This window comes from Lemur catta, chromosome 10 (genome assembly GCF_020740605.2).
Source record: "Lemur catta isolate mLemCat1 chromosome 10, mLemCat1.pri, whole genome shotgun sequence".
NCBI classification, from domain to species: Eukaryota; Metazoa; Chordata; class Mammalia; order Primates; family Lemuridae; genus Lemur; species Lemur catta.
Genome location: NC_059137.1, coordinates 49,160,101 through 49,174,666, shown reverse-complemented (window position 1 = coordinate 49,174,666; position 14,566 = coordinate 49,160,101). Strand labels below are relative to the sequence as shown.

Below are 14,566 nucleotides of genomic sequence, written 5' to 3'. Positions count from 1 at the left end.
AGTACAAGTTTGAATCTTGGATTTACCACTTGCTAATTATGGGTGCTTGGGCGAGTCAGCCTCTTAGATTCTCAAATTCTCTCAACTGTAAAATGAGGAAAATCAGTAGAGCCTATCTCATGTTCTGGAGACAATTAAGTGAGATAATGTGATAAAGTGCCCTCTGTGATGGCAGCAAATGGAGCCTATCCATTGCTCATTTTTCAGGAATGTGTTAGCCATATGCATGAACTATCTGGAAGGTGCTATGATAGGACACTGTGAGTGATACAAAACTGACTGAGACACAGGCCCTACCTCAGGAAGTGCACACTCTAGTAGGGCCCTTGACATGGAGAATAACTATAATACAACTGAGAAAATGATCAGTGTCTAGAGCATGTATGGGTACAGTGTTTTAACTATGGATCAAATTGGGATATGTAGACATGGAATAAATTTTGAGGGGCAAGAAAAAGGCAAAAGGTATTCCAAATTAGGAATACAGTTTGCATAAAGACACAGATAGAAAGCTAAAAAAACCATGGGGCATGAAGTGGAGAATAACAAAGTAATTCATTACCGACGTGGCTAAACATAATGTAGATGAAAGGAGGTAGTGGAAATAGGGTTGGGAAGGTAGTTACACATCAGAGTAGAAGGAAGAGATTGAGAGTATACACACTGTTTTACAGTCTGATGAAACATGAAAGCCAAAAATTTTTAAATCAATTTTCAGGGCCGGCTACCAAAGCTAGGCAGGCCTAGATACCAGAAGATCTACTTGCCATACTTTTCTTGGCCAACTCCTGTTTTTGGAATCTCTGTGCCTCAGATAGTCCACAGCACTTTCTAAAATTGATCTTTAGAGAATGCCTCTGTCTTGGAGCCCAAGCAACTGAGCTTTGTCCTATCCTTATCGTTCCCATTTTGGAATCTGCATTAACAGGAAAATGCCATGGGATTGTGTTTATAGGCCCTAAGCTCTCTGTGAATGTACTTCTCAAGACTTGGCCGTTTGGAATTCAATTCACGTACTCGGCCATCTCTGTGTATTTGACTTCTACATCCTGATAATGAGCCACTCTCTTCACTTACTTCCCCTCACCAAGACTGATCTATTTTGCAGCCTCCACTTCTGTTATATTATCCAGTCCCAGGCAGTAATGATGGTTACACATAAGACAGAGATGTTTCTGTGCTAGGATGGAAGTTTGAAGGAAGTTGGAGCCAATGACCTTCCACTTTGAAGCCAAAGAAAAACAAGCACAAATTTTCAGTCTCGCTAAGAATGGGGGCCGGAGAAATGAACAAAAAGGCTTCTTCTAGACCCACTATTCAATATGTGGTGCCCAAAGCCTTTATGTACTCAACCTATGTTTCATCTAGCACACCTCCCCTTATTTGGATGAAGCTTATATGTTCCATCAAAGTAGACATAGTTATGACCATTAATGGTGATTTTTGTGAGCAAAAATTGGATGTTTCATTGTATCACCCTCTGTATTCTAAATAAAATTCTAGAGCATTAAGTGAGAGGGTGGGTTCTAGGCTTAGGATAGAATTGCTAACTAATCCTGGGCTGGAACTTCCCACATCCCCAGTGAGGGGTTTTTACTCCATTCACAACATTTGAGTTCATGGGAAATGTTCTCTGCACAGGTACTAAGGGTGTCTTTTTCCGCTCTGATTTCTTCTCAGGTGGGAAATTGGCAAGTGGAGTCCCTGTAGTCTCACCTGTGGGGTTGGCCTGCAGACCAGAGACGTCTTCTGCTCCCACCTCCTTTCCAGAGAGATGAATGAGACGGTAATCCTAGCTGATGAGCTGTGTCGCCAGCCCAAGCCCAGTACGGTGCAGGCTTGTAACCGCTTCAATTGTCCCCCAGCCTGGTACCCTGTACAATGGCAGCCGGTGAGTTCTGGGGTTACTCATATTGGACGTTTTTTGTTTTTTGTTTTGTGACAGTGATTCAAGACAAGGGATATTCTCTCAAAGTGGTTTTGTCCCATTAAAGGAATGTTCAAGGTCTGCTCATCCCTCGCTTCTTAGCACTCCCCTAACCTGATTCAAATCCAGACCTTTTAATATAAATATTATGCTCTCTCTACTGTACCACATCCCAACAACCTCAAAAAGCAACTCAAATGACCCATCTGTTAAGATGAGCATATTCATGATAAAGTTGTCACCAAGCCAAGGAAAACTTGTAAAAATAAAGACAATGTGTGAGGTTTTCCATAAAACTAAATTTGTTCTGAAGTTATGCTCTTTGTAGTTTTTTGCTATTTAAAATTCTAAGAAATAAAGGTACTAAGTAATACTTTTTTTAAAACATCATTACTTAGCAAAATAACTTAGAAATCCTGAGTCAATTCCAATTTTTTTTTTATTTTCCTGGTGCTATGAATTCCAAAATTCTGGGAACCATTGTCCCAAAGCAGGGTTTGGCAAACTAGCCCACAAGCTAAATCCAGCTCTTAACCTTCTTTTTTGTAAATAAAGTTTTATTGGAACACAGCCATACCCATTCTTTTGTGTATTATCTATCTATGGCTACTTTTACGCTACAAGGGCGGAATTGCGTGGTTGTGACAGAGACCATATGGCTCACAAAACATAAAACATTTACTGTCTGTCCCTTTACCAAAAAAAGTGTGCTGATCCTGCTCCAAAGCATACATTATAGTACTAAAAACACAACTATGGCCGGGCATGGTGGTTCACGCCTGTAATCCTGGCACTCTGGGAGGCCAAGGCGGGCAGATCATTTGAGCTCAAGAGTTCGAGACCAGCCTGAGCAAGAGCGAGACCCTGTCTCTACTAAAAAAATAGAAAGAAATTAGCTGGCCAACTAAAAATATATAGAAAAAATTAGCCGGGCATGGTGGCGCATGCCTGTAGTCCCAACTACTTGGGAGGCTGAGGCAGGAGGATCGCTTGAGCCCAGGAGTTTGAGGTTGCTGTGAGCTAGGCTGGCACCACAGCACTCTAGCCCGGCCAACAGGGCGAGACTCTGTCTCAAAAAAACACCAAAAAAAGCTATTTTATCATAATACCCTATTTTAGATTAATATGTATGTATCAAACTTTAGTTAAATAATCTTTTTACATGCCTTTAAAATACCCAAGATTTTAGATTGATTGTATAAAATTTTATTTTACAATTTGCTCTCCATTAGGACATCAGACGTAGCTTTAAAGTGACAACAAAGGTCACAAAAAGTAACCCTGAAAAGTGGAGGGGATGTACATCCCTGTTTTACTGACACAGTTTTTCACTCTCAAAAGTGTCTCAATTCGGATGATAAATGATACGGTCATCTATTGAGAAGGAGAGGGGATGGCAGCTCATATGCCCTGGCCTCGTGCTGAGACAGGGGGCTGCCATTTCTAGGCAGCCAAGTGTCCTCTGTGCTTTTTCCTGTTGGCAGAGGCCCTTCCTTCTCCCTGCCCGTCTTGGCACTGTGGTTTAGTAAAGCACTCAAAGGGTCAAATAGTAATCAGTGAGCAAAACACTAAAGTACAAAGCTTCTGGTAACAGGCATTGACCATATATTTCCTTTTGGAGCTTAAATATGTATGGCTAAGTTCATTAATTCCATGCTACTGTGTGATGGTTTGTAGAAGTCAATATATTTTTTTTTTAGCTTATAAACAACAGAATTTATTTCTCACAGTTCTTTAATTTTTTTTATTTTAGCATATTACAGTGGTACAAATGTTGAGGTTACATATATTGGCCTTGCCCCACCCAAGTCAGAGTTTCAAGTGTGCCCATCCCCCAGATGATGCACACCGCACCCATTAGGTGTGTATATATGCGTCCCCACCTCCCCCCTCCCATCTATATTACAAATATATCAATGTACCAGTGTTTTACTAAGAGATATATATTATTGCACACCTCACTGAAGTCAACCCTCACAACAATCCAGTGAAAGGAAGGTTTTATTATCCTCACTTTAGGTTTAGGGAAACAGATTCACACGGCTAGCAAATTCAGGGGTGGACATCAACCCAATTTTATGTGACCCTTTCCACTATACCAAACCCCATTGTTGTATGACTGTGAGGGCCCTCAGGGATTATATATGAGCACCCTGATTTTACAGATGTGGTAACTGAGGCCTAGATGTAGCCTTGCTCAAGATCACAATGCCTGGACCAGACCTAGATCTGCTGATTTCTAGTGCATTTACACTAAGTAAATTAGAGGTATCTAATTAGAGTAAATCTATGACCTTAAACTGTACCACTGATCATGCCAACTCAAAGAAAAGGTGAGGAATTATCTCAAGTCAGCTTCCACTGTTGAAAGCATTAAGTCCCTGTATTATTAGAGGCTTGTGTTGCTATTAGGTACATAGTAGATTATGGATAAAATATTTACTGAATGATTAAATAAATGAATAGATCAAGAATACCTCCCCACAGACCCTGAAAATGCTGTCTTTATAACTTACTGGTATTTTTTTTCCATGGATACAGGTCATAATATTATTCTAGCAGTGAAATTCAGTAAAACACCAACCTCTTTTCAGTAGGCACACATGCTACTGAATAATGACATTGACCCATGATGCTTTCTCAGTTGTTAGGGCACAACAACATATGTGACCCTTTTTGGTCAGTTGCCACCACCACCCACCCCATACACCCGGTGCTCCTAATGAAAACACAGATTTCCAAAGAGTCACTTATTCTTCCATTTCCCATCTACCTTGGGCCGGTGAAAATATGGATTTATTTTGAAAGATTTTTCTATTTCCTTCCATTAGGGAGAAGCCTTCGAGAATGAGTCAGGTTTAGGTCCATTTTCCAGATCAGGAAGCTAATAGTAAACAACTGCTTGAAGTATAGCCAATGAGTCAGTGACTACACTTGAAGAGGACCTTTAAAGGGTATCTTCTTTCACACACAACACATAATAATTGTGTAAAACAGTAACATACAACAAGAAACAAAGAAAATAGAAGGTGAAAGCCACCGGTGATTCTGCTCTCCAGAGAGGGCCCGTATTAAGAGTTTGGTGCAGAGGGTCTGTTTTATGAATCCTCGGTAACATTTAGGAATCTCTCTAAACCTGCAGGAAACAATTAACTATTCATCTTAGTGACGCCTCAGAATCCTACTTCTTTAGTTAAGCTTTATTGGGCAAAATTAGCTATTACTGACTGCTTATTAAAAGAAAGGAAGTCATTGTTCGTGCTGTATGGGAGATTAAGTCAAGAGTAATTTCAGGTGTCCCTGTGCTTATCACCTGTGGTTTTAGGACACCAGCTGTTGACAGTCCATTTGCCTGGTAGCCCCCTGATTCCTCAGCAGTCCTTGTTGGGACACTCAAGTGGTCTTTTCCATTTAGCTGCATGGATCTCCCAGAGGATAAGGCTGGGGTGTCTAATCCTTTAACACCCAGCCTAGGGGCTTTTTTCTTATGAAAGAAAAGGAGATAGGAGATCAAATGTTTCATTTAAAGGAATACAGATAACAACCTGATAGCCTGTTTAAGGAAACTCTCCCTCCTCACTGTTTGAACAGTGTTACCACTGACCTCATGTGCATGTTTCTTTTCCTGGGTAGGGGGAGAAGCATAAATTACATGAATTTTCATCTGCCAGATAGGAAAGCAGGCTCCTTTGTTCTTTGCAGAACATTTGCCTAACAAATGGCAAATAGCCAATATTTACACATTCTGCAGGTCTGGAGGAGACCTAGCATGGAGTCCAAGTATTTATGTTAACATTTGGTTTTAGAAACAGTGAAGCAGAAATGAAGCAGAGATCTAATTTTAGCTTGGGTTGTTAGGGACCATCTTTATTTCAGTTCTACCTCTTAGTCCATACTCTGTCCCTTGGTTTTTATCTCTGGTCTGTGTGAAGGATACATTTGATGTTAATCTTTATCAATCTAGCTGTAATATCTTGTTAATTTGTATTTAGATAACTTTTGAACATTTACATTTTTGTGCGTTAATCCCGCGCATCTTCTCTAATTTATTAAATTCTCTCTCTCTCTCTCCCATCATCATCATCATCATCTTTGGTGTTGGCTACAAATGACTTATACTCCTCAGGAGGGGGTTGTATTATACTAGTGAGTTACAGCACCATGACTGAGATTCACTGTTATGTGTACCACAGTTTAGTCTGAAACACTTTAATCCTGACTGTCTTCTGCTAAGATCTTTTTCGGTGACTCTCCATGGCCATATGTTATAGTAAAGCCAACACATGAGGTCTTAGGTCTTCATCACTCAGCTCATCTGCCCCTGCCCATCTCCAGTCGTGATGCTCCCATCCTTGCTTGTACATTCCCCTGCCCACCTGCGGTTTCCCTCTCCTCTACCTGTCAAGGCCCAGCAGGAATCTTCCCTCTTCTGCCACGATTCCTCTACTGTCCTTCTACACCGAAGCCACATGGTATGCAGGGACAGGACAGCTCATTCAGCAATCACATACCTCACCTGGACAGGCTCTTTCTCTTGACTTCTGAGTTAGACCATCAGGTCAGTGAAGGCAGAGACCTCGTCTCAGCGACACCCCATAACACCTAGAGCAAGTCTGAGCAGAGCCTGGTGCTTGGAAGGTACCTGCCCAGTCTGCCGTTCTCATTGATTGAGCACTGGCTGCATTTCCAGAGCTGCTGCTCTTGGTAATAAGCACAGCTCTCAACACTGTGAATATTTAACTCACTTATTCCTCACTGATTTTACAAATGAGGAAGCTGAAGCACAGTGAGGTTAACACAGATTCGAACTCTGAGGAGTAGAACTCATTCTGCTGCACTTTCTCTCTCGATCCTCACAGCACCTTGGTGAGGAAACAGGCTCCGAGAGGTCGTGCTGGCCCCAGGTCACGTGGCTGGTAAATGGAAAAGGGGCCTGTGTGCTTCTACCCCATTCTCTTTCCACTCTGTGGTCCAGCTGCCCCAAGACTTCTTTACTATTTCCCAGAAGTGTTAAATGGTGAGAAATCTGGTAACAGGCCTAAAATCAGCAGTTCACATAAAACTCAGAATTTGTTACCTCTTATCCAGGACACTTAATCTGCGTGTTAGTTTCCTATCACTGCTGTAAGAAATTATCACAAATGTAGTGGCTTAAAATAACGCAAATTTACTACCTTACAGCTGTACAGATCAGAAGTCCAAAATCAGTTTCCCTGGGCTCAAATCAAGTTCTGGGGGCTCCAGGGGAGGATCTATTACCTGGCCTTTTCCAGCTTCTAGGGGCCACGTGCCTCCTCACCGTACGGGCCCCTCCCCCATCTTCCTCCAGCCACTGATCCTGTCCTTACATCCTCTGACTCCCACCCTCCTGCTTCCCTCTTAGAAAGACCATCGTCAAGTTTTCCTGGATAATCCAGGATAATTTCCCCATCTCAGGAGTCTCCATCACATCAGCAAAGTCCCTTTTCTTGTGTAAGGCAACATGCTCACGGGTTCCCGGGACTGAGATGTAGATATCTTTGGGGACCATTAGTCAGCCCATGACAGCCTGGTGACTGCGCACTTGGTCTCTACCAGCACAAGGTCCTTGAGACAGAGAAGCTGCCTCCTAGCGCCACCTTGCCTCTGTCACCATCGTATGCCTCAATATTCCTTCGTTTGTTTTTATTCAAAAAAACAAAGGAATAATAAAAAGAGGAAAAAATGGTGCTGAAGGGTTAAACTGAAATGAATTAGTCCACTCTGAAACATATTTTCTATTTCTCTGTATTGCATGTGTTTTATGTTCAGGATTGTGTCCACCCAACTGTACATACATATTGCACACATCTGTGCAGAGACAGAAACAATCACCAAAGCCCCTATATATCCCCCTTGCTTAAAACTGTGATCATGTTGCCATTTCCCTATAAACCTTTTTTTATCAGGGTTACAATTCAAAATGCCTATGGTTTAGCTGTGTAAAAAGGCATATGAGGGAGGAGTCCCTGCTGGTGATGTAAGGAAAAAAAAAAAGAATTTTAATGATAACTATAAATGCTTGAGAATTAAAATTTTCATTTTCTAGGTTTAAACACACATACATGCAAGCACAGAAAAAAATACTTTTGGTCTGGATTAGACGGCTGAATTCTGGCAGAAAGAATCATTATAGTCATCAGTTTTGTTATATTTCAGTGACTAAAATATAAATCTACATAAATTAGAGGCCATATTTACTTAAAATTTTGTATCCTAGGAAGGGAAAAAAAACTATTAGGATGTTTATCTCATTTTCAGTAGTATATATCACAGGGAAATGGACACTTGATCCTATCTTTAGAGGCAATAATAAACCTAGCAAAACAAAAGTCAAATTTCACATGCATGTTGTTCTTGTTCTTATTTATTAGCAGAAAGCTCTTTGGTATAATTGCTTTGAATTTTGGTGGTACATTGTACACCCCTGTACTTCCAGGGTTAAGAAAGCTTGAGACTCGATGAACAAGATAATTCTAATCCACAAAATGGTGGGGGTAAAACTTCTGTTCTCTTTTTAATAATTATGTTTAGTAAGTTAGATTCTAGTTCTCATACTTTTGTTTGTTTGTTTCCCTCTGCCCTAATTCATTTTGGGTCAGTTATCACCTGTGTTATAAACCTAGCCCTGTCTCCACTTGCCTTCGGGCCCCCTCCGTTTCATACGTTGCTAAGTCACCTCAAGCTCCAGAGGTCTAACACCACGCCTCGTGCACCCCTGCCTGCCACCCTGCCCCAGTAAACCTGGTCTTCCTTCCTTGCTCTTTGTCGTGTCAGTGACACCACCATCCGTCTTGCTCCCTACCTAGAAACTTGAGCCACTCTCAGCCTCGTGTGTCCTTTGCACTCAGTCAACACCCATGTCTTGTTATTCTACCTCCTGTATCTCCCCCACCACTTTCTTCCTTTCCAGTCCTCTCCCACTGTCTTGGTTCAAGTCCTCACCAAACTGTGACTGACCAAACCATTACAAACCTTTTACTTCATCTCCCTGTTCTGTCCTCCCTAGCTCTCATCCAGTCTTTCCCAACCTGGTATCAATATTTCCTTACTACAGGCTCTCTCTTGAGTCTTTAAAATTAATATGCACTGAGAACCCCCCTATAGGGGTATGGGATACAGTGTCATATAGAAGCCCTCTATCCATGGCAACATCTGTGAATACCTGACAGGGCAGTATTCTTTGGAACCCATTGGCCTATGCTTCTGGCAAATTGGATCCTGTTACTCCTACTTTGAAACCCCTTTTAACACTCTGTTGTTTAAAGGTGATGTTGAAAGGCCCTTGACCATCTAGCCCTCATCTGACATCTCAGTCTCATTTTCCATTTGCTCTTCTCCATGAAGCCTGTGCTCTACCCTTCTCAGGGCTGCTCCACGTTATCTGAATATGCCGTGTTCCTTCACCCCCCAGGTGTGTACACACATGGTCAGACCCTGCCAGCACTCCTGGTCTCCTGGCCAAATGCTCAAATGTCATCTCCTCTGTAGAGCTTCCCCCAATATTTCCATAGAGATTTAGTTGCACTCTTTGTTGTATTTCCTCTTTTGTAAAACTGATCACATTTTATAGTTAAGTCTTTCTCCCTCACTCAACTGCAAATAACTGAGGCTTAGGAACCATTTTTTATTCCTCTTAAATCCCCAGCAGTGAATATGGTACCTGGCACTCAGCAAGTACTCAATACGTGTTTGATGAAAGAATGAATGAGTGAAGGAAGAAATGAGCGAAATGAGTGAGAAGCTGTAAGCAGAGAGCATTGTGTTAAAGCTGGAAAGTTGGCCTTAGAAACAAAATATAAACATCACTTTGTGTTGGGTTTGATAACGTGACTTGAGGTAACAAGGAAATAAACTGAGTTCTCAGTAAATTAAACTACCAAGATGAAACCAAAAGTGTCAATACAGGCAGAATTTATTCATGTGCTGATCATAGGAATATCTTTAAAAATACAAGTCACTTGGGCCATTATAATTTTGTATGGAAACATAACTTTTAAGTGCTTTCCTTATTGTGTATTTCTTACTTTTCTTATAAAAATAATGAACCCATGACCTTATTTCATGAAACACATATGGCAGCTAGTATAAGCAATATAAATGCTATTTTGTTATTTATTTTGCTTATTACATATATTTAAAAATAATACCCCTTACCAGAGATTTATTTCTTCATACCAGAGTATTATTTTAAATGATGATTCATAAATGCAAACATTTTTTATTTAATTTTATTAAATTTCTCTTGCTGCTGCTCCTTGTAAAACATTTTCTTTTTTCTATCCTGCCTCTCTCACTTAAGAACTATTGGCCTCACCAGGTAATCACAGAATGTTCACAAAGTCATCACAGACTTTGGAGCCATTATTAATTTGAAATTTTATCTTCCACAATTTTTTTTTAAATTGAGACAGGGTCTTGCTCTGTCACCCTGGCTGGAGTGCAGTGGTGTCATCATAGCTCACTGCAACCTCAAACTCCTGGGCTCAAGTGATCCTCCTGCCTCAGCCTCCTGAGTAGCTGGGACAACAGGCACACGCCACCATTCCCGGCTAATTTTTCTGTTTTTTATAGAGATGGGGTCTTGCTCTTCAAGCTGATCTTGAACTCCTGACCTCAAGTGATCCTCCTGCCTTGGCCTCCCAGAGTGCTAGGATTACAGGCGTGAACCACTGCACCTTGCCCATCTTCCACAATTTTTAAAAATTTCTAAAAATACCTCTTTATCAATGTAAAAAACACTGAGGAAAATTTATGAGCAAACGCAAGACAGCGTCTAGGAGCAAAATCCCTGTCAGTATTTACTCGGCTAGATGGCCACCTCCCATACCTGGCGCGTCAGGGTGTCCAGCAGAGCACACAGTGTCACTGGCCGAAACCCACTGCTGACTTACTGGGAAGCAGCTCCTGGATAATGATAAAACAGCCTGAGAAAAGGTGGATGATCAGCCCATGAGCTGGATGCTTATTTTACATCTTTTAAGCATCTGCCCTCGGGGCTCTTTTGTTCATCCAGTCATCCAGCAAACATTTATGAAGTGCAAGCCCTTTGCCAGACACTACACTAGGCACTGGGGAATAGAAAGATGAATAAATTCCCTTTGCTCAGAAGACTCATAATCTTGTGTGCATGCAGAGAGGCAGGGGGAAATATTAGTAGCAGGCCCTTAGATGATGAGCCCTTCTAGAGAGAGAAGGTCCCTTCCAGGTCAGGGGGTAGTTAGAGGAGGCTTTAATGAAAAAGTGGCCTTTGAGCTGGGCCTTCAAGGATGTCTTCAAAGTTTCTGGATGAACAGAGAGCCGACAGTCAGTGCTCACAGACTGAATGTGATCAGAGGCCTGAGCAGAGAAAGCATCCATGTGTCCAGAAAAAGGCAAATTGTCCACTGGAGCTAAAGTCCAGGCACGTGGCGGAGCATCAAAGAACGTGGCTGGAAAGCTCAACACAGGGCAGAGAGTGAGGGCCCTGGAGGACACTATCAGGAGTCTGGACTTTACCTTCTGGGTATTGAGAATCTCCTAAAAGCCTTGTGTATAGATCAAACTTCAAAATAACAAGTTTTTTGTTGTTTGTTTTTTTTAACTTGCATCTGTTTTGTCATCATGTTGTTACAGACTTCTGTATAGTGTCCCTTCAATCAGGTCTTATCTGCAAATTGACAGCCCACCTGTGTTATTTTAAGTGAGTGGTCACTCTATAATTTTATTACGTCTCCACCTTCGTCTCTTTGAAATAAGACATTGTTTTCATCTACTTCCTCAATTTGAGAGAGAAAATTAACCTACATTTTTCCTTATTGCCAAATTTACTAAGATATTCTAACTGAACAGTTTGAATCTGAGAACTTTTCTTATTCAGCTACTTGTTTGCTGGTGGAGCATTTATTCAAGTTGTACAGAAGCCGATGTGTTTCATAAGATATTTAGGGAAAAAAAAATTGTAGCTATCAAGACCTGAAGGGCCCTGTACTCCTACAAATCCAGCATCACCAATAAAGTTTCTAAAATGTCAGTCACTAGGTAACAGAAATTTGAGAGCATGTTCTTTATACCTGATGAACTCAGTAGAAGCCATGAGGAATATGACTATGAATTATAATCAAAGGATTAAAAGAAAAGTCATTTGATGTCATTTTGAGGTTTAGGGGATAATGGTTTTATGAACCAGCCATTATTTCTCTCATAGAAAAAAATAGACAGTATTTTCAACGGTATAAATATTTATGGATCATATCAAAATATCCCATACCTCTAGAATCCATTAAAAAATGTCACTCTACTGTTCAGCTCATACCCTGACCACTTCTTTACTAGGACACAAACAAATCATTAATTGTAGAAGAAGAAAAACCAAAAAACAATTAAAAAATCAAAGAAAGAAAACGAGAGAGTATAGAAGAAAGAAAACTAGAGATATATTCACTCAATCTTAAGGCTTCTTATTAAAGATGTAACAGTATCATACTAGGGAAAAATTTTAAATGTAATTCTAAAACACTTAATATGAGCAACAAGAGAAGCAAAATCCCTTCCTTCAAAGAGCTCATAGTCTAATGGGTGATCATTTCTGAAAGTGATAAGAGCTATTTAAAAAATAAAATGAGGTCATGGGATAGAGACTGCTTTGGCTACTCTAACTAGGAAGGTCAGGGGTAGCCTTTCTACACAGGTGAGAATGGAATTTAACTGGAGTATTAAAAAGACTAATCCACATGAAGATCTAAGATGAATGGGTCAGGTAGAAGAGTAAGTGCAAAAGCCCTGTGGGATACACAAGCTTGGCACATTTGAGGAACAAAAATGCAATAGCAACTACTTAAAAAAAATCCAATGTGATCCAATATACAGGGAAAGGGGAGAGTTATAAAAGATGAGGTTACAGAAGTGTATGACGCTTCTCTTGTTCACTGCTGTGTACTTTCCTAGGTAGCAGCATGCTTGGTCTGTAATTGGTATTTAAGAAATTTATGTTGAATGAATGAAAGAAGTTGGAAGGATTTGAGCCAGATAGACTCTAAGCTCCACCATGGCAAGGACCAGAACATGTAAGGCTTTGCAGGGCAGAGTTAGAGGAATTTGGATTTTATACTAATTGCAAGGGGAAGCCATGGGAGGGATTTAAGCATGGAAATTATATGATTTGATTTATGCTTTAAAAACATCACTCTTGCTACTGTGTGGAGAATAGAATGTAGGGAAGTAAGATGATAGGCTGAATATCTTCCATTGCTCCTCTGGGTCCACTCTCTACCCTTCTCCACCTGTGCCCCAAGAGGCTAACCTGTATCAACTGCTTTAGTAAGCCTGCCCTTACCCTCTGGCTTCTAGTTGTGTTCAACCAGTGGTGTTTCCAGCAGGAAGGAGGAGTTCTTTTCAAATTATCACACTTGAATGTACCAACTATATCTTGCTAGGACCAGACTGAGAAAACTAGAAATTGATGTCTTATTCTATTTAGATTGCTATAACAAAATACCATAGACTGAGTACCTTATAAACAACATAAATTTATATATTGCAGTTCTGGAGGCTGGGAAATCCAAGATCAGGGCACTGGCAGATTCAGTGTCTGGTGAGGGCCCACTTACTGATTTATAAATAGTGCCCTCTAACTATGTCCCCACATGATGGAAGGGATAAAGCAGCTATCTGGGGCCTCTTTTATAAGGACACTAATGTCATTAATGAGGGCTCCACCCTCATGACCTACTCACCTCCCAAAAGGCCCCACCTCCTAATACCATCACATTGGGAGTTAGGATTGCAACATATGAATTTGGAGGGGACACAAACTTTCAGACCATAGCAGTGGGAAACTTGTTAGAAAGCCTGCAGTAGTCTAGGCAAGAGATGATGATAGTCTGATTTATTATTTATTTTGGAGGTATAGCTTATTTATTTTATAGGTAAGTCTGACAGTATTTGCTTATGGACTGGGTATCAAGCGAAGAGTGATGAGAAAAGGAAAAACCCAAGAGTCCCACCTAAGTTTTTGCTCCAGATGTGGCACCATTAAATGAATGGGGAAGACTGACAGGAATAAACTTGGGGTGAGGTTGATGGGGCAGTCTCAAAAGTTCCATTTGGGCATGTTCAAGTCAAGATGCCTGTTTGCATTTAAGTGGACATGCTGAGTAGGCTTAGAGGAGAGTTCAAAGTTTAAGATTAAAATTTTTGATTTATCAGCACAAACTGGTTTCTTTCAGATAAAATTGTGGTTTCAAAAAAATTACATTAAATTCATGGAAGAATCTTAACAATTCACAAAATGAAAAATATTGTGGAAAATACAGTCCCTAAATTTGGCAAATCCTTAGGTGTCAGTAATCCACATGGTTGTCTAGTATGAAAGAGTTTTGAAGGAAGACTGATAATAAAAGTTTAGAACTGATCTGATTATGCATAACTGGTTGGTTTGAAGTGAGAATTTGACAGAAATAAGAGAAGGTTGAACTTAAGAAGTCATGCAAAACACTATAAAACCAAATTGAAAGCCTCAGTTATCCGTAGTAACAAGAGGGTTATTCTAAGTAAATGGAATTCTTAGCCACTAACTTAAATTTATCCCAAGTACTAACTTCAGTGCCACATTTATTGAGGATTAACATTCACAGAAAGCAC

At 40.5% G+C, this 14,566-nt stretch overlaps 1 protein-coding gene across 1 annotated transcript in view; it reads left to right on the top strand.

Annotated features, from left to right (window-relative positions):
- ADAMTSL1 (ADAMTS like 1) overlaps positions 1 to 14,566 on the top strand; it is a 366,380-nt gene that overhangs the window by 237,666 nt on the left and 114,148 nt on the right. The window contains exon 16 of the mRNA XM_045563528.1: positions 1,681 to 1,891. Coding sequence (XP_045419484.1) covers positions 1,681 to 1,891 — 211 coding nt within the window. The remainder of the gene's footprint in view (positions 1 to 1,680; positions 1,892 to 14,566) is intronic.